At 43.1% G+C, this 14,795-nt stretch overlaps 1 protein-coding gene across 1 annotated transcript in view; it reads left to right on the top strand.

The window, feature by feature from the left end:
* Window positions 1-14,795, top strand: part of LOC104161576 (utrophin-like) — a gene marked incomplete at its 3' end in the record, with an annotated part of 34,075 nt that overhangs the window by 1,167 nt on the left and 18,113 nt on the right. Inside the window, exons 2-7 of the mRNA XM_009700100.1 lie at window positions 3,844-3,936; window positions 5,308-5,385; window positions 8,938-9,030; window positions 9,915-10,087; window positions 13,511-13,626; window positions 14,689-14,789. Of these exons, the coding sequence (XP_009698402.1) occupies window positions 3,844-3,936; window positions 5,308-5,385; window positions 8,938-9,030; window positions 9,915-10,087; window positions 13,511-13,626; window positions 14,689-14,789 (654 nt within the window). The remainder of the gene's footprint in view (window positions 1-3,843; window positions 3,937-5,307; window positions 5,386-8,937; window positions 9,031-9,914; window positions 10,088-13,510; window positions 13,627-14,688; window positions 14,790-14,795) is intronic.

Below are 14,795 nucleotides of genomic sequence, written 5' to 3' on the forward strand. Positions count from 1 at the left end.
GGACGGCAGCGTGCTGCGCGGTGCGTGTTGGGCAGAGCAGTGATGTTCCTGATTGCAGACCATGCGGCTCAGATAACAGATCGTGGAATGATCAGGGTTGGAAGGGACCTCTGGAGATCATCTAGTCTGGCAGGGTCACCTACAGCAAGTTGCACAGGAACACATCCGAGCAGGCTTTGAATGTCTCCAGAGAAGGAGACTCCGCAACCTCTCTGGGCAGCCTGTGCCAGTGCTCTGCCACCCTCAAAGTACAGAAATTTCTGTGTGGAAACACGTGTCCACGTGGGAGGAAGGCGCAGGGGTGGGAGGAGGCGGTGTGAGCCGAGGAGGGTGCGGTGCATGCAGTCTCCGCTCCCATTGCGCCAGCAGCGCCTGGGCTGGCTCCGTGCCCCGGCTGGGGCTGCCCGGGTGGCTGCTGCCTGTCCTTCGGGTGGGTGCGGGAAGCCGGAGGAGCAGGTTTCCAGCCTTCCCGACAAGGTGGTGATGGGCTTGGTGGGGTGGGTACCGCAGCCCTTTCTTAGCCAACTTCAGTCACCCTGCACTTGTAGCAGTGCGTCCTGTGACCTGACTTCCTTCCCGTAGAGAGCATTTTGTTGGACTTCACTAAATACCGAGGCTTTGCATGGTGCTCTGTCTCTGTTTTGAGGATAGTGAATACTTGAATAAACCAGGAAGGAGGAGTAGCTTAGATTGCAGAAATAATTTAATACTCTTCTGCTGACTCTTTAAACTGACAGCACGACGTGGTGCTCTGATGGCCAGTGAAATGGAACAACCATTCTCCTGAGAAAGCGAATCTGAATTATTTCCTCCATCACAGCAGGGCACCTCGCGTAGGGCCGGAGCGTACCATGACCTGTCAAAATGACGGAAAGCAGGAAGGCGTTCAGCTTGTTTTCACGCACGTGAAGTGAGGGGATGGGAAACGAAGAAAGAAGGCTGTGTGCTCTCGACAGCCTTGTTGCACTGTATTCAGTGAGACGTCATTCTACTTTTTCAGCAGATCCAAATATTTTTTTCTTTAACTTCTGGACCTAAGGCAAATATTCAATGAGACATCATTCTGCTTTTTCAGCAGATCCAAATATTTTTTCTTTAACTTCTGGACCTAAGGCAACAAATTTTTTGAGGATATATGGCTGTAGCACTCTCAGTTTTGGTGTTATCAGTCTGTTGCACGTGTGCATTGTTTTACTTATATAATTATAATCAGTTATATGATTACAAATGCCTGTAAGACCTTTGACACTGGCTCCCACAACATCCATGTCACTAAATTGCAGAGATACGGGTTTGATGAATGGACTGTTAGGTGGATAAGGAATTGGCTGGATGGCTGCACCCAAAGAGTTGCAGTTGACTGCTCAATGTCCAAACGGAGATCAGTAACAAGTGGTGTCCCTCAGGAGTCTGTACTGGGACCCGTAGCATTCAGTATCTTCACCAGTGACCTGCAGTGGGTTTCAGCGTGCCCTCAGCATTCACGAGAGGGAAGGGATGCCGTCCAGGGAGACCTTGATGGGCTTGAGGAGTGGGCCCATGCAACCTCATGAAGTTCAGCAAGGCCAAGTGCAAGGTCCTGTGCCTGCATCGGGGCAATCCCCAATATCTGTACAGACTGGGGGATGAATGGGTTGAGAGCAGCCCTGGGGAGAAGGACTTGGGGATACTGGTGGATGGAAAATTGGACATAAGATGGCAGTGTGTGTTTGTAGGCCAGAAAGCCAGCCATATCCTGGGCTACGTAAAAAGAAGCATGGCCAGCAGGTCGAGGGAGGGGATTCTCCCCCACTGCTCCACCCTGGTGAGACCCACACTTCAATGGCTAACAGGTGTTTTGCTTTCACAACAAGCAGTTCGATTTTATTGCATCCAGTGAGACCTCTGCTAGCTGTTCCTGTCTGCTTTTCTGGGCACGTGAACAATTTCCTTATACCTGTATCAAGCTACTTTTAATATTTTCCGTGTGGTGATGTGAACCAAAATGAAACCAAATTTTGCCGGCACCTGGGGTAATTGCAGTGTGGATCATCTCTTCCCGTTATACACCATAAACTGTACAAGAGGCTTCCTTACATCTGCTCTTAAGTATTCCTTCTCTCCTGCTCCAGCATGCTTTAAAGGTTTGGTGAAGTTGCTGCGCAGCGGTGAAGCATCTGAATCTTCTGTGAAAAGTGCGTGCGCTCGGAGGCAGGCAGTGTCCCTTGCTGGGGGACTGTACCCTTAGGAAGGGTAGAGCTGAGCTGAGGAAGTGGCAATATGTGACGGCAGAATGTTTTCAAACGCTGGCGTTTAATGAATATTCCTGTTTGGTGTTGGTCTGACAGCTATGTAGCTTTCTACACCCTTTACCTAAGTGCATGTTGATATGTTTGTGTATATATATATATATACACATTTTTAAGCATGGCTTGTAAAAGTAATTGGAGAATAAATGTGTCAGAAAAATTCATTAGAAAACTAATGTAATATCAGACACTGGCTAGAATCTGTGTATTTTAAGAAGTGACCTTAGTTACACGATCATTCTTGCCTCTGTTCAGCTAGTTGATGCTGTGTTACATTTAGGTATGTTTCTGTACAGGAGATTAAAATACGGCTCTGCAGCTATTCAACTCTGACTTCTTGTGAATAGTTTTAGTAGTATCAAACCTAATTAAAGTGGGCATGTAAGAAAACCCCTTATCTGTGTTCCCCCACAATTCCTATTTGGCAGAACACAGAGCGCAGTGGGCAGTTCAGCGCTCTTTCCCCGCTCTGTTAGGCGGCATTGGGCAGTTCCTAGCAGCAGTCAGGGCGGGAGCAGGTAAGTGACGGTGGAGGAGATCTGTGTCGGCTAATTCATGTCATGTGAGATGGGCCTTTGACGGCCTTCTTTCTGAGCAGCGATGTTGTAAAGCCAAGGTGATAGAAGTCCAACATTGTCTTTTTCTAGGTGCTTTTTAGAAAATATTTTTCTTCTCAAACTGTCTCCTCAAAGGGACACTGAAAGCAGTAGCTTTATTGATCTCCTGGCAGCCGGCAGATGAATATTACAGAGGAGATGCACGCACTTAGTTGCTGGCTGCCTGTGTTGTCTTCCCCTACCCTGTAACACTTTCCCACCTTAACTTTCTTAGGGTCCAAGAAGAAGTAAGATTAAAAGGGAGCATGGGAAAGGTTAATGTGATTCTGCTGTCATCTACCGCCATTCTTGTACAGGGTCCCTCCACCCTCAAAGAAAATGAGTATTAGATAACTATGATTTAGAGTAGCTCTCAGTTTTGCATTTTGCTTCTTTTTCTGAGGTAGAGAAAATGATTGATTCGTTTCAATGATATTACACCTTTTGATCTACTGGTCTGTGTAGAATAGCAGCAGCTCCTTGCATCGGGCTCAATTCCAAGTCCTTTTTTGATTTGTCTTTTTCTAAATCTGCGATCATTTGTCCCAATAGCTTCTTCCCGAAAAGCCCGTTTCTTCCTCCTTTAGATGCAGCCGGACCAAAGCGTTCTTTCTCAAATGACTCCCCAAACTTGCCGATTTTTTTTCTTTGCTCTCGTTATGTTAACGCATCTGCCCTAATATGAGTCCGGATGTGCTGATTTGGTTTCTCAGTACCACGCTGCTGATGCACAGAGCCATAGAGATGGGAAGAGAAAAAAAACAAACCCCAAACCAAAACCCAACAACCACTGAAGAACTGAAAGGTGCCTCCCTGATCACTGTCACAGTCCACTAGCTTTTATTTGCTGCCTTCAGTACCAAATAAGAATGAATTGGAAGAATGAAAGGACAAAGTACCTTTTTCAGGGAGGTTCTGCTTAAACACTGTTTTTATTACTGCTTTTGTTTCTTCTGCAGAGTGGGAAGCCCCCAGTTAAGGACATGTTCACAGATCTGAAAGACGGAAGGAAGCTTTTGGACCTTTTGGAGGGCCTGACAGGGAAACCTCTGGTAAGAGAGATATGTATGAGTCGTATTGCCATTTATTAAAAAAACCCCAAACCACGCACAAAAAAAGAAAGAAAAAAAACCCCAAAACCAAAACAAACCAACCCACAAAACTCAGCAGTTCTCAAGAAACAACCCAACACCCCCCCCCCCCCCCCCCCAAGAAGCCAAGTAAACAAAATACTGTTTAGCAAAACGTGTAAAACCAGTGGTGTTACTCACATAGTGTGTATTTTTAATGGAGATCTTTTAAAGGTCTGCTTCTGGATGATCTGGAAGAGCAGCCTTTAGCTGGATACCTGTGGACTTTCTCTAATAAGCTCATGAAAGATCCCTTAAAGAAAAAAAGAAAGAAAAGAGACAACAGCTAGTAGGCAGTGCAAAAATCTGCATCTCCATTGAAAAATCCTTTGTGATCTACAGATAGGAAAGGGCTGAAAACTACTCAAGTCTTGTTTGGGAGATTGTATGTGTGGCTGAAAACTCTTCCCTTGCTAACATTGATACCTCTTCAGAAAGATACATGAGACATGGTGAAACCTGTGCTATCGCTTGGGATTTAAATTCTTGATTTCACTATTTATGATAAATCTCAAATTTGTTTATTGACCTTATGAAAAACCTTCAGCCATTTAAAATTTCACCCTGCAAGCTTGTCTTGTTTTTTAAACTGATGCATTTCACTAGTACTTCTAATGATTTGTGGTCTGATTTGAAGCATGCTGAAGACAATAGGAGCTTTCTGGTTTCTGATTCTCTTGAGTACCATGTTCCAAGTTCAACTTCATGCTCTTGCAGTACGATCATGTTCTGCCACAGGAGTTAAATTGCAGTGATTAAAAGCAAATGGAGTGGCAGGTATTGTCAAAAGCTGCAGTGGTTTCTTTTTTCCCCCCAATACTAAAAGGAAGGGAAAGTCAGGAAGCGTAACTTTTTCCCAGTATGCAAAGATTTAGCAGGCTTTCCGTGCCAGAAAAACAAATTGCTGCTTGTTCCCTCTTGGGAGCCAAAAAATTTCAGCTACTCTGGCAAACGTTCAAAACCCTCAGATTTTCCCCGGGAACTCCCACTTTGCTGTTGTATTGCCAGCTTATAATTCTGCAGATGCTGGGAATAAAAGTTCTGGACTTGCTGAAGATGAACTGAAACACGTTTTGAATACAAGGCTTGTCCTATGTCTTGAATTGAGGAATAATGTTCTGACCAGTTTTCATTTTGAAATGTTGTAGATGTTCTTGTTTGGTTTTTGTTCCTACTTCAAAAAAAAAAAATCTGGAGAAAATTAAGACAAATTTCCTGTTTGCTCTATCATTTATTTTGTTTGGTCTGTCGAGTTAATTCTGATGTGAACAGATTGTAACTTTTTATTTTCAGCCTAAAGAACGAGGTTCCACACGAGTACATGCCTTAAATAACGTCAACCGAGTACTGCAGGTCTTGCATCAGAACAACGTGAGCATGTTTTCCCACAACTTTTTGATAGACTCTTTAACTTATTCCTGTGTGTAAATGAGTTCAAAATGCAGATAATAGTGTTGTGTGTTGTTTTTTTTTTTTTGTACCTAAAATGAGAATTCAGCAAATTGGGTTTTCCTATCACTTTTCCTTATCTGATATAGAATTTCAGTGTCTGGCAATAGTGAAATCTTGAAATGCTAACTTAATAATAGTATTGGGTAAACTATGTTTTGTTGAGATGTGTTCAGCTCCCAAAACAAAGGTGACTTTAAGTTCTGCTATGCACAGCTCATAAACCTGGCAGGACAAAAAACTTAATTTCCAGTGATGATGCATAACTTTTGCAAAAGTCTGTAAGCGTTACGACAGGTTTTGTGTGTCTGTGGCTTTTGTGTCCTGCTCTCAAAATCCAGGACGATCTTTCCATTGACATCTGTCAGCTCTGTGTCAAATCTGTACTGAGCGTTTTTAATTTGGAACTTTGGTAACTGCTGAGAAGAACAAACAAGCAAACAAACCCCAATCCTTCTTTAAGAAAAATGAGAATCATAATTGTTTTTATTTTGGTTTTATGTTTTTACTGCCTGGAAGCCAGTAGTGCTTTAGTAAAGAGATTTTATTTTTCCCCTGAAGAACGATTCTTGATAAGCATACTCTTCTATAGTTAGAATTTCTATTTGCGAATGTCAGGGCACTAAAATAACTTTATAAGAATGCTCTGGCAATAAAATACATCTAATGCAAAAAGGCACTGACATATTTATGTAAACTGCTGATTGAAGAGTGATACGAACATGCTGTGTAATACTGCAATTTCCCCTCCGTGTTGGTGGACTAGTGTCGTATTGCTAGGAAGCAGCCAAAGTTTGTGGTGGGTGGTTTGGTTTTTTCCTTCTTTGAGATACTGTAAATAATTGATTAACTTTTTTCTAAGGATAAGTAATGTGTCTTTCCAACTTGAAATTGATTTATTTTATGAAGATAATAAATGAAATAATATTGAATTACAATAATTAATATAGTTCTTCCTTAAGCTGGCAGGATCTGGGTTTCTAGAAGTAAACAGATGGTGTTAGTTAGCTGAAGGTTGTTAAGGTCATGTACGTGATTTATACCTACTGCTTAACTTCGTTAGAAAGTGTGTGTGTGTGTTAAGATGAAGGGAAAAGGCATCTACTGAGAAGCAGTTGTGTTCTGTTGCCTGACGGGTTGTGGGGTATACAATATTAATAACTTGTGAAATAATTTAGAAAAGTGTTTAAATACGTATTACAAGGACAAGCCTGGGGTGTAGATGTTCAAGTGATCCTGTGAACCTCGTCCATCTGAGTGGAATGGTTCTAAGTAATGAATTCCAACTCTTTTGATTTGTGGACCAAGTTTTTAAAAATAATAATAAAAAAAATCCACTGGAAATTATTCCATATAGCCAATATCATTCTACTGACAGTAGTACTGACTATCTGCCGTCAGCTTGCTTTTATTGATTAGCTTTGCTTAAGTCTGTCGTCCACGCCCCATCCTAGTGGATTGCTGGCTGCATCCTGCAAAGCGTTGGTTTAGTTCAGCATCATTAAAATACGAAAAATGGACTTGTGGAGTAGTTCCTTTTATGCCTGATGCAGATAGCAAGAGGAATACATTATTATCAGTGCTGTTATTATTATTGATGTGTGATTAAAAAAAGTGAAGTGTGTTTTATTACCCATTCTCAGGAGTGTTTTTCTTCTATTACAGGTGAAAAAAGCTCTTGCAATGTAATTGATTTATTTTTGTGCCCTTGTCCATTAGTCTTGCTTTTTGTTCCTTGTGTTCTAGAGTGCTTTCCAGTGTGGTGTTTAGTGATCCACACTGGTAATTCTTTCGGGTTGTTTTTGGCTGTTTAGTTTACAGTTATCTTAAAATACATGCCCAGTATTTCCAAAGAGTATTGCTGTAAGATTCTGTTCCAGCTGCTGTAAAAACTGGGAGAGGACAATCCACAAATGCGCAAACTTCCTTAGTACTTCGAAGTGTAATTTGTGGTGCCATGTTAATCTTGCAACACAGTCTTGAATTGGTTCTCCTAACCAAGAGACCTATGGGGAACTGAAAATTGTCAAGATGATATCTGAAAGCAATGAGGTTATAAGTGCATTTTGCAGAATGGAAGCTATTTGTGATTGTGTGATAAGAGGAAAAATATTCATGGAATAGCATTATATTCTTATATATCAGCAATATCCTCTGAAACAAAATGAAACTTTGTTCTTGTCTATTCTGTCATTGTAGACTACGTCCACTGAGAGCCAGAGCATGGGCTCCATTACTGTCCTGTGACTGTCTGTATTGTTTAATTGCTAGCCAGCTCCTCGGTACAGGTTTTTGTCTCTATGACCAGTTCTGAGCCCAAGCGATGCCCAGCTACAGTTCTTAAAGTTAGTGTAAGCTGGGAGGTGTTTCTGGTAGGCACTGTGGATAGGGGTGAGAAAGGGAGAGAAGAAAAAAAGCTTCCCCATCGAGGTGAAATGCAGTGTGCTGCTTGCCCCGGGGGCTGGAGGATGCTCCTGGCTCAGGTCATTTGCAAGGATGAAGCCCCACCGTCTGCCCTGTGTGGGAGTGCGTTGCAGCATCTGCTGTATGTGTACATACGCCCAGGGAGGTATCTGCTGCATCTGCTGTATGTGTACATACGCCCAGGGAGGTGTCTGCCGCATCTGCCACCAGCAGCTGTTCCTAGCCCGAATTCCGTCGGCATGGCGGTGACTAATGCAGTGTGCTGCTGTTGGTTCCCCCCAAAAGGTGATTCAGAGTTAGTGCCGCTTTCTCTGCGTTGACCGACTGGAGACTGGATGCTTCAGCTTAGCTCAGCCTCTAAAGCAGCACCGCCTGAGTCTCCGGTCGTGTCCTCTCAGCTTGGCTGCCTCTGAGGGCTGAGTACTTGATGCAGGAGTGGGTAGCTGCTCCTGCCCCCTCCCTTACTCAAGTAATTTCCTTGTCTCTCTTTCCATACTTTCACCTTTTTAATGATCTCAATTAGCCCATCACCAAGCCTATGTGGGGTCCTATGCATATAGGAAACTTCAAAATTTTATTTTTCCCTTGAGCTTTTGGTCATCTTGCATAAACTTGTCCCATTTGGATACTGGTTCATGCAAAGGACAAATCTATTCTTAGAGTTTTCACGGTTCTGTAATATCTCTTAGTGTGTCTAGGAGCAGGACTGCTTAACTTCTTTTTTTTTTTTTTTTTTAAAATATCAGATCCTTCACATTTGCATTTCTGTTAGTCAGTTTTGACTGCTGGTATGCGTCTGTATATTAGAGGAGAGGATAAAACTCTTCCAATGGAGTATCTTCCTTGGTGCCATCTTTTGTCGTGTTGTTTCTGCATTTGTCGTGGCAACTGCTTATCGACAGTACTCTGTCATCTCCGGTTCTCTTTCTAACTACTTTTTATTTCAGAGCACTTGACGATACGTGACTGGACAGCCGTGAATATGGGGTGGGGTTGTGACTTGAAGCTGTGATAACAATGTTTAATATAGAGTTGATCTGACGTCTCCAGGTGGAGTTGGTGAATATTGGAGGAACTGACATTGTTGATGGAAATCACAAGCTGACGCTGGGGCTGCTGTGGAGCATTATCTTGCACTGGCAGGTGAGAGGCTGCTGTGAGATTGCTTCCTTTCCAGGAATCGTGTGCATCGATCTGCTGGGATTCTCACAAACCTTCCCAGGGTTTTGGTGGCGGAAAAATACCGCATCTATTTTGGGCTGGTAAATAAGGGCAGGCCAGTGTTTGGTTTCTGATCTCTGTCTATTGGCTGCCTCCCACAATACGTATCCTCGTATGTACTCAGTTGTATTCAGCCTCTCGGTTTAGTTCCTGCTGGTGTTAATTGCAGAGAGGCTTTTCAGGCTGAATCATTGGACTTCTATTCCTTCCTCAAGGCTTTTACGCACTTCTGTTAGCAGATTTTTTTTACTATCTAGGTAGCTGTGTTGGACTTGCATTTTATATGCTGCTCTGTAGCTTTGTTTCTCAGTCTCACAGATTGAATTTCTCCTGGTTTATCCAGGTACCTGGGAGGATCGTTGAATTCACTTGGAGGGACTTTGGCAGATGCTTGTGCATAGTACCCAAGCAGCAAACTACTTTTGTCGGCTGGGCAGATGTCCTCTTCTTGCAGAAAACCTGTGCAAGCTGTATTTTTGGGGTCCGCTTACTGGTGGAACTGCAACGCAAGGCAGTGAGAAATATTATACCCCATGCTTACTGTAGGCAGCACTGAGAGGGGAAGGATCGTAATGTAAGAGTAATGTGCTGTTATTACATGAAATGTTACTGGTTCTTGTAACCAGAAGGGTGTAAAGATAGCCTGAAGACTCCTATTCCCAAATTTCATGTGAGCAGTTAGTTTGATTCATAGCTCTTCATGAGACAGACCCTTTCATCATTTCTGAAATAGCTTGGTTGAAAGGTTTTACAAGCAGGAAAAGTGGAGAACATATCTGTAAGGTGTAGTTGCTGCTGTCTTGCAGGTGAAGGATGTCATGAAGAACATCATGTCAGATTTGCAGCAGACCAACAGTGAGAAGATCCTGCTGAGCTGGGTTCGGCAGTCCACGAGACCTTACAGTCAGGTCAATGTTCTGAACTTCACCACAAGCTGGGCTGATGGACTCGCCTTTAACGCTGTCATCCACAGACACAAGTAAGTAGCAAAGGGCTTTGTCTTAGACCTAGTGAAGTAAGCAGCTGCATTTCCCATGTCTTCACGCTTGAGCATTTGACAGCATCTAGCCTGTTTCTGTGATTCATTGTTGTTTGGGGTTGTTTTTGTTGTTGTGGTAACAATAACAGTGGAGGGATATTGCCAGAGCCTTGCAAGGGTTGGATCCAAGGCAGCAGTGTAACACCCTCAGTTTCTGCGCATACATGCACACTTGCTAATTGAAGTGGATTTACATCCCACTTAGTATGCATTATGCAGCGAATAAGCTGACCGGATCTCTGCGAGGGGGTTGACCACCTCCTTCCCCTGTACTTCCTTCCCCCTGCCCTCCCTCCTCTGCCAAGGGAAACATTTCTTCAGTCGGAGTTTGCCATATCATTTTAGAAGGAAAATATAGAAGCTTCAAAACGAAGGATTAAGACAGACTCTGTAGCTTTTCTTATTTTTTGAATATATCTTGCTTGAATGACAATGTATGCAGTTCTTTCAGGAGAACTGTTGAGCAGAAGAATCAAAGGGTAATGGAATACTTCAGGTGTCTGTAGAGTATTCATTAGTTTGTTCATTATACTTTATAAAGAATGGTGCTAAAGCTTCCTTGCATAGATCTTTTGTGTTCTTTCTGATTTTTGGAGAACTCTTTAATAGTTTGAAGAAATCATCATTACAGACTCCTATGAAATTTGCATACTGTTTTTTGTTACTTTCTTTTTAATCTGCTTCTGGGCAATCCATTCTAATCCAGTGTACCTTAAATGAAGTCAGCTCATTGCTTTGCAAGAGCTGACTGTTCTTAACCATAAACAACTGTTTTAACATGGTAATGGTATGATAATTGCTAGAATTTAACCAGACCTCCTGGCCACCAGGTATCTGGCATAGCAAACACCCGGAATATTTATACCCAGCAGATAGAAAGCGTTGCCAAAAGTGAATGTTCACTTTGAGCCTGCTGTTCTTTGCTCTTCAGTGCCCGTTGGGGCTGTGCTGCTGTCACCGGCTGTGTCAGAGTCTGGCCCTGGCACACGTCCCTGCCGAGCAGACCAGAGCTGGGCTGTGTTCGGGGTGCGTGGGGAGCGCCTGCACCACAGGGAGAGCTCGGGAGGACTGCTCTGCAAAGGCAGAGCAATACTGGCAAGGGTCTCTGGTGTTTATCAGAAGTGTTACCAAGTCCCTTCTCTGGGTGGTGTGGGCTGTACTGGTGGTTTTCATACCGGCATAATTGCCTGTAGTGGTGTAGCTGTGCTGCTGGACGCATGAAGCTGTGTGATGGAGAGAGTGCCAGCTTTAGACACGAGTGAGACCTAGGTGACCTGAGGGAAGCAGGAGGAGAGAGGTAGCAAAATTGACTTCAGGCTGTTTGTCCTTACGTGTTGTGACTGCGTACTTGGGCTTTGCAGGATCTGAAGTCTGTGAGCTCTGCCCTTTTCACAGTGCTGTTAAGTAGCAAAAGCACCTGTGCTTTCCTCGGGCTGCCTAAAATTTCTCAGTGACCTGGCTCTGCTGATCTCTGAACCTTTTCTTCCCTCTTCCTGGGAGCCTGGCAGCTGCCAGTGCATCAGAATTCAGCTTTGCTGTCCCTGGGCACCAGTCCTTTAGCCAGGGAGGCACCCATCTTCCCCACACTTCTGAGAAATCTTGAGCTGGGTTTAAATGTCAGTTGGTTTTGAAAGAGAAGCTTTAAAAGGCACTTGCAGGAAACAATGGGATTGGGGCAGGTTGCAGAAGTGGTAGGAGAGCAAAGCCATTTGGCTTAGCCAGACGGTAGTGCTTCCCTACCTAAGGGACATTTTCAATATTGTTTTTGTAATTTAGCTTAATATGACACTTAATATGGGAAAATCTTTGTGGATCCCATTAAAAGGTTTAGTTGACTCACTTTTCTCTTTAGGTATCTATCAGCAATTGTTAGCAGTGCTACCTCTTGGCTATAATATCTTTGTAACACTTGCGGTACTTAATAGAATTATATGAGGTAATAGGACATTTAACATTTTACTGTGCTGGTCTCTTTCATTTCCTAATATTAGCTTAGTTCCTCTTTGAATTGAATTCTGTTCTTTGGTACAATTTTCTTGCTCATAGGTAAATACCTAGATTTCATTTTATTAAAATTCGTGTTATCACAGCCATTTGCAGGTAGTGCATATACAATATACTTATTGCAATGTATTTTTCAAAGTAAGTCTCTGCTAAAGCTTTAGGTGAACCTATGCAGTTATCCTTGTTGCCTTTTGCATGGAGATACAGTATTCCGCTGGCTCCTATCAGGATCTTGGCATATCCCTGTCCCCTGCTCACCCCACCTGCCTCCGGCTTTTTGCTTCTCAGACCCTGCTGGCTTATGACCTTCCTGTTTCATGAAGTGTAATGGCTCGACAGACGTTAAAGAAGTACTCTAAGGTCAATTTACAACTGAATTAAGTATTAAAAGAATTAAAGGCAAGCCCATCTCCTCCTCCCCACGTTCTGTAAAGCCCAGAATCCATAGGAGTGTGGCGATGAGAAGCCGCTGTCCTGGGGGCACGGTCGGTGTGTTGCTGGCGCTCTGGCCTTGCGACCGTGCTGGTGCAGCACCAGGCTGGCCGTGGCCTCTCGGGGTGGGTCCCGCTGGGGAGGGGGGCCCTGTTTGCCGACCCTGCTTCCTGCTCCGTGCTCTGCTCCTTCCCCCTGAGACCTCCCGGTATGTTTTGGGTGCACAGCTGGGCTGAAGATATGGGTTGGTTAATGCTGATGTGGGATGAAGGCTGCTGGCACTGTAGATCGGTCAGCTCCTTGGTCTGACTCGCATCGTGACTCTCATGGGTACTTGTGATGGGCTGGGGTTTTGGTAGGCTTTTTTTTTTTTTTTAATGGGAGGGGAAAAAGGCCCCTGGGACAGGGGTGGAGATGGCTGCTGCTCCTGGCGGTGGTGGTCTGGGGTGGTCACTGAGCCACCTCGCAGGTTTGGAATGAGGCTCTCCGGGAACAGAGGGACTCTGGGTTACCCAGCAGAGCCTGACGCAGGAAGCATGGAGTGACAGTAATGCTGGGAAAGAAACAGTTGAAGAAAACTGGATCTGCAATAAACTTTAAACACAGAGTTTATTTGTTTTCTTCTTAGTAGTATTTAATCTCCTGTTACAATCAATGAGTATATCTATAGGATGCATAGGATAGAAGGTGGCTGGTGCTGTGGGCATGCAGTCGGTTAATTGATTTGCGATTGCCAGGTTCTCACCGATAAAAAGCACGTTTGTATTTATGCATTTGTGTGTATGCACTTACATTTTGTATGTATGTGTATGTCTATATTACTTCGGTAGCTACCTTCATATCTGTAACTTCATAGTCTACATGGTATGGATTTTTTTCTTCAGATAAAATTTACTGCTTTCTTTCCTGTTTTGTCTTTATTTCTAGACCTGAGCTTTTCAACTGGGATAAAGTTATAAAGATGTCCCCAGCTGAGAGACTGGAACATGCTTTCAGCATAGCCAAGAACCACTTAGGAATCGAGAAACTGTTGGATCCTGAAGGTGGGATGTAGTTGTTTTACGCAACTAGAAGGTTTTTTGAGCTCTCTTGAAATAAATTTCTTCTATTGACACCTTCTATGAATACAAATTCCAGCAGTTTTGTGCCAGTGGTATTTTGTTTCAAGCCCTTAAATTTGGGTTTAAAAGAATGTAATTTGTAGGGTAAGGATATGTCTGTGCGTGTGTATGCTTCAGCTTCTTGAATGTTAAGGTTCAGATTGGCTTACCGTTCAGAGACTATACAAACAGTGAAGTTCATACCCTGGCTTTGTTTTATTTTAAGTGGGAGTTGTACCACAAGGGTGTGTGCCTTTCAGATGAAGTACAGCATTATGTAGAATGGGATAGCTTAACAGCTCATGGTCTTTTGTTCTTTATATATACACTGAGAAGCAGTAGCTGCCAGTACTGTGAGTACTTACTGTGTAGGAATGCTTACCAGGAAACTTTTATGGCTCCTTTTTAAAATCCTGAGCTGTTGCCTCCGAAGATTCTTTCTGCAAGACAAACTCTCAAACTTCATAGAGTCAAGCACCACCTTCTTGGGGGACGGGGGGAAGTGTTAACTGAATTGGTAGCACTCAAAAACCGAGAGATAAGTGAACCTGAGTCGGTAAAACTCTTTTCCATATGAGAAGTAAGAAAATGAACTGACCAATTCTGGGACTGCTGATAGAGCCTAAGTGGAAATGTTTGTTTATGCAGGATACTGTCGCTGAAGTGCATTTCTGCTTGGAAGATGCTCCAGAATAATTTTCCCCAAACAGTTTTTATTCCTTAGTAACTTCAGGTTTGGGCTCTTACTTCAAAAAGATCATGCCTTTTAATGTGAATTCACTTCCAAATGTAGAAAATCTATTTTTTTTAAAAAACTTTTTTTTTCCTTCATACTGCTTTCAACATGTGTCAAATCTGACCTTTTAACTTAAAGCTTAAAGGCTACTTAACAGGAGAACCTGTGATTTGCACTATTTGTAAAGTCTTAACTGTATTGTAAGTAATAATTTAGAAAAGCAGCTTCTTAATTTATTTTTTTCCCCGTATTTTATCTTTTTGATGCAGATGTGGCTGTACAGCTTCCAGACAAAAAGTCCATTATTATGTATTTAACCTCTTTGTTTGAGGTCCTTCCTAAGCAAGTCACTATGGAAGACATCCGGGAGGTAGAG

This window comes from Cariama cristata, unplaced genomic scaffold (assembly GCF_000690535.1).
Source record: "Cariama cristata isolate BGI_N322 unplaced genomic scaffold, ASM69053v1 scaffold6960, whole genome shotgun sequence".
NCBI classification, from domain to species: domain Eukaryota; kingdom Metazoa; phylum Chordata; class Aves; order Cariamiformes; family Cariamidae; genus Cariama; species Cariama cristata.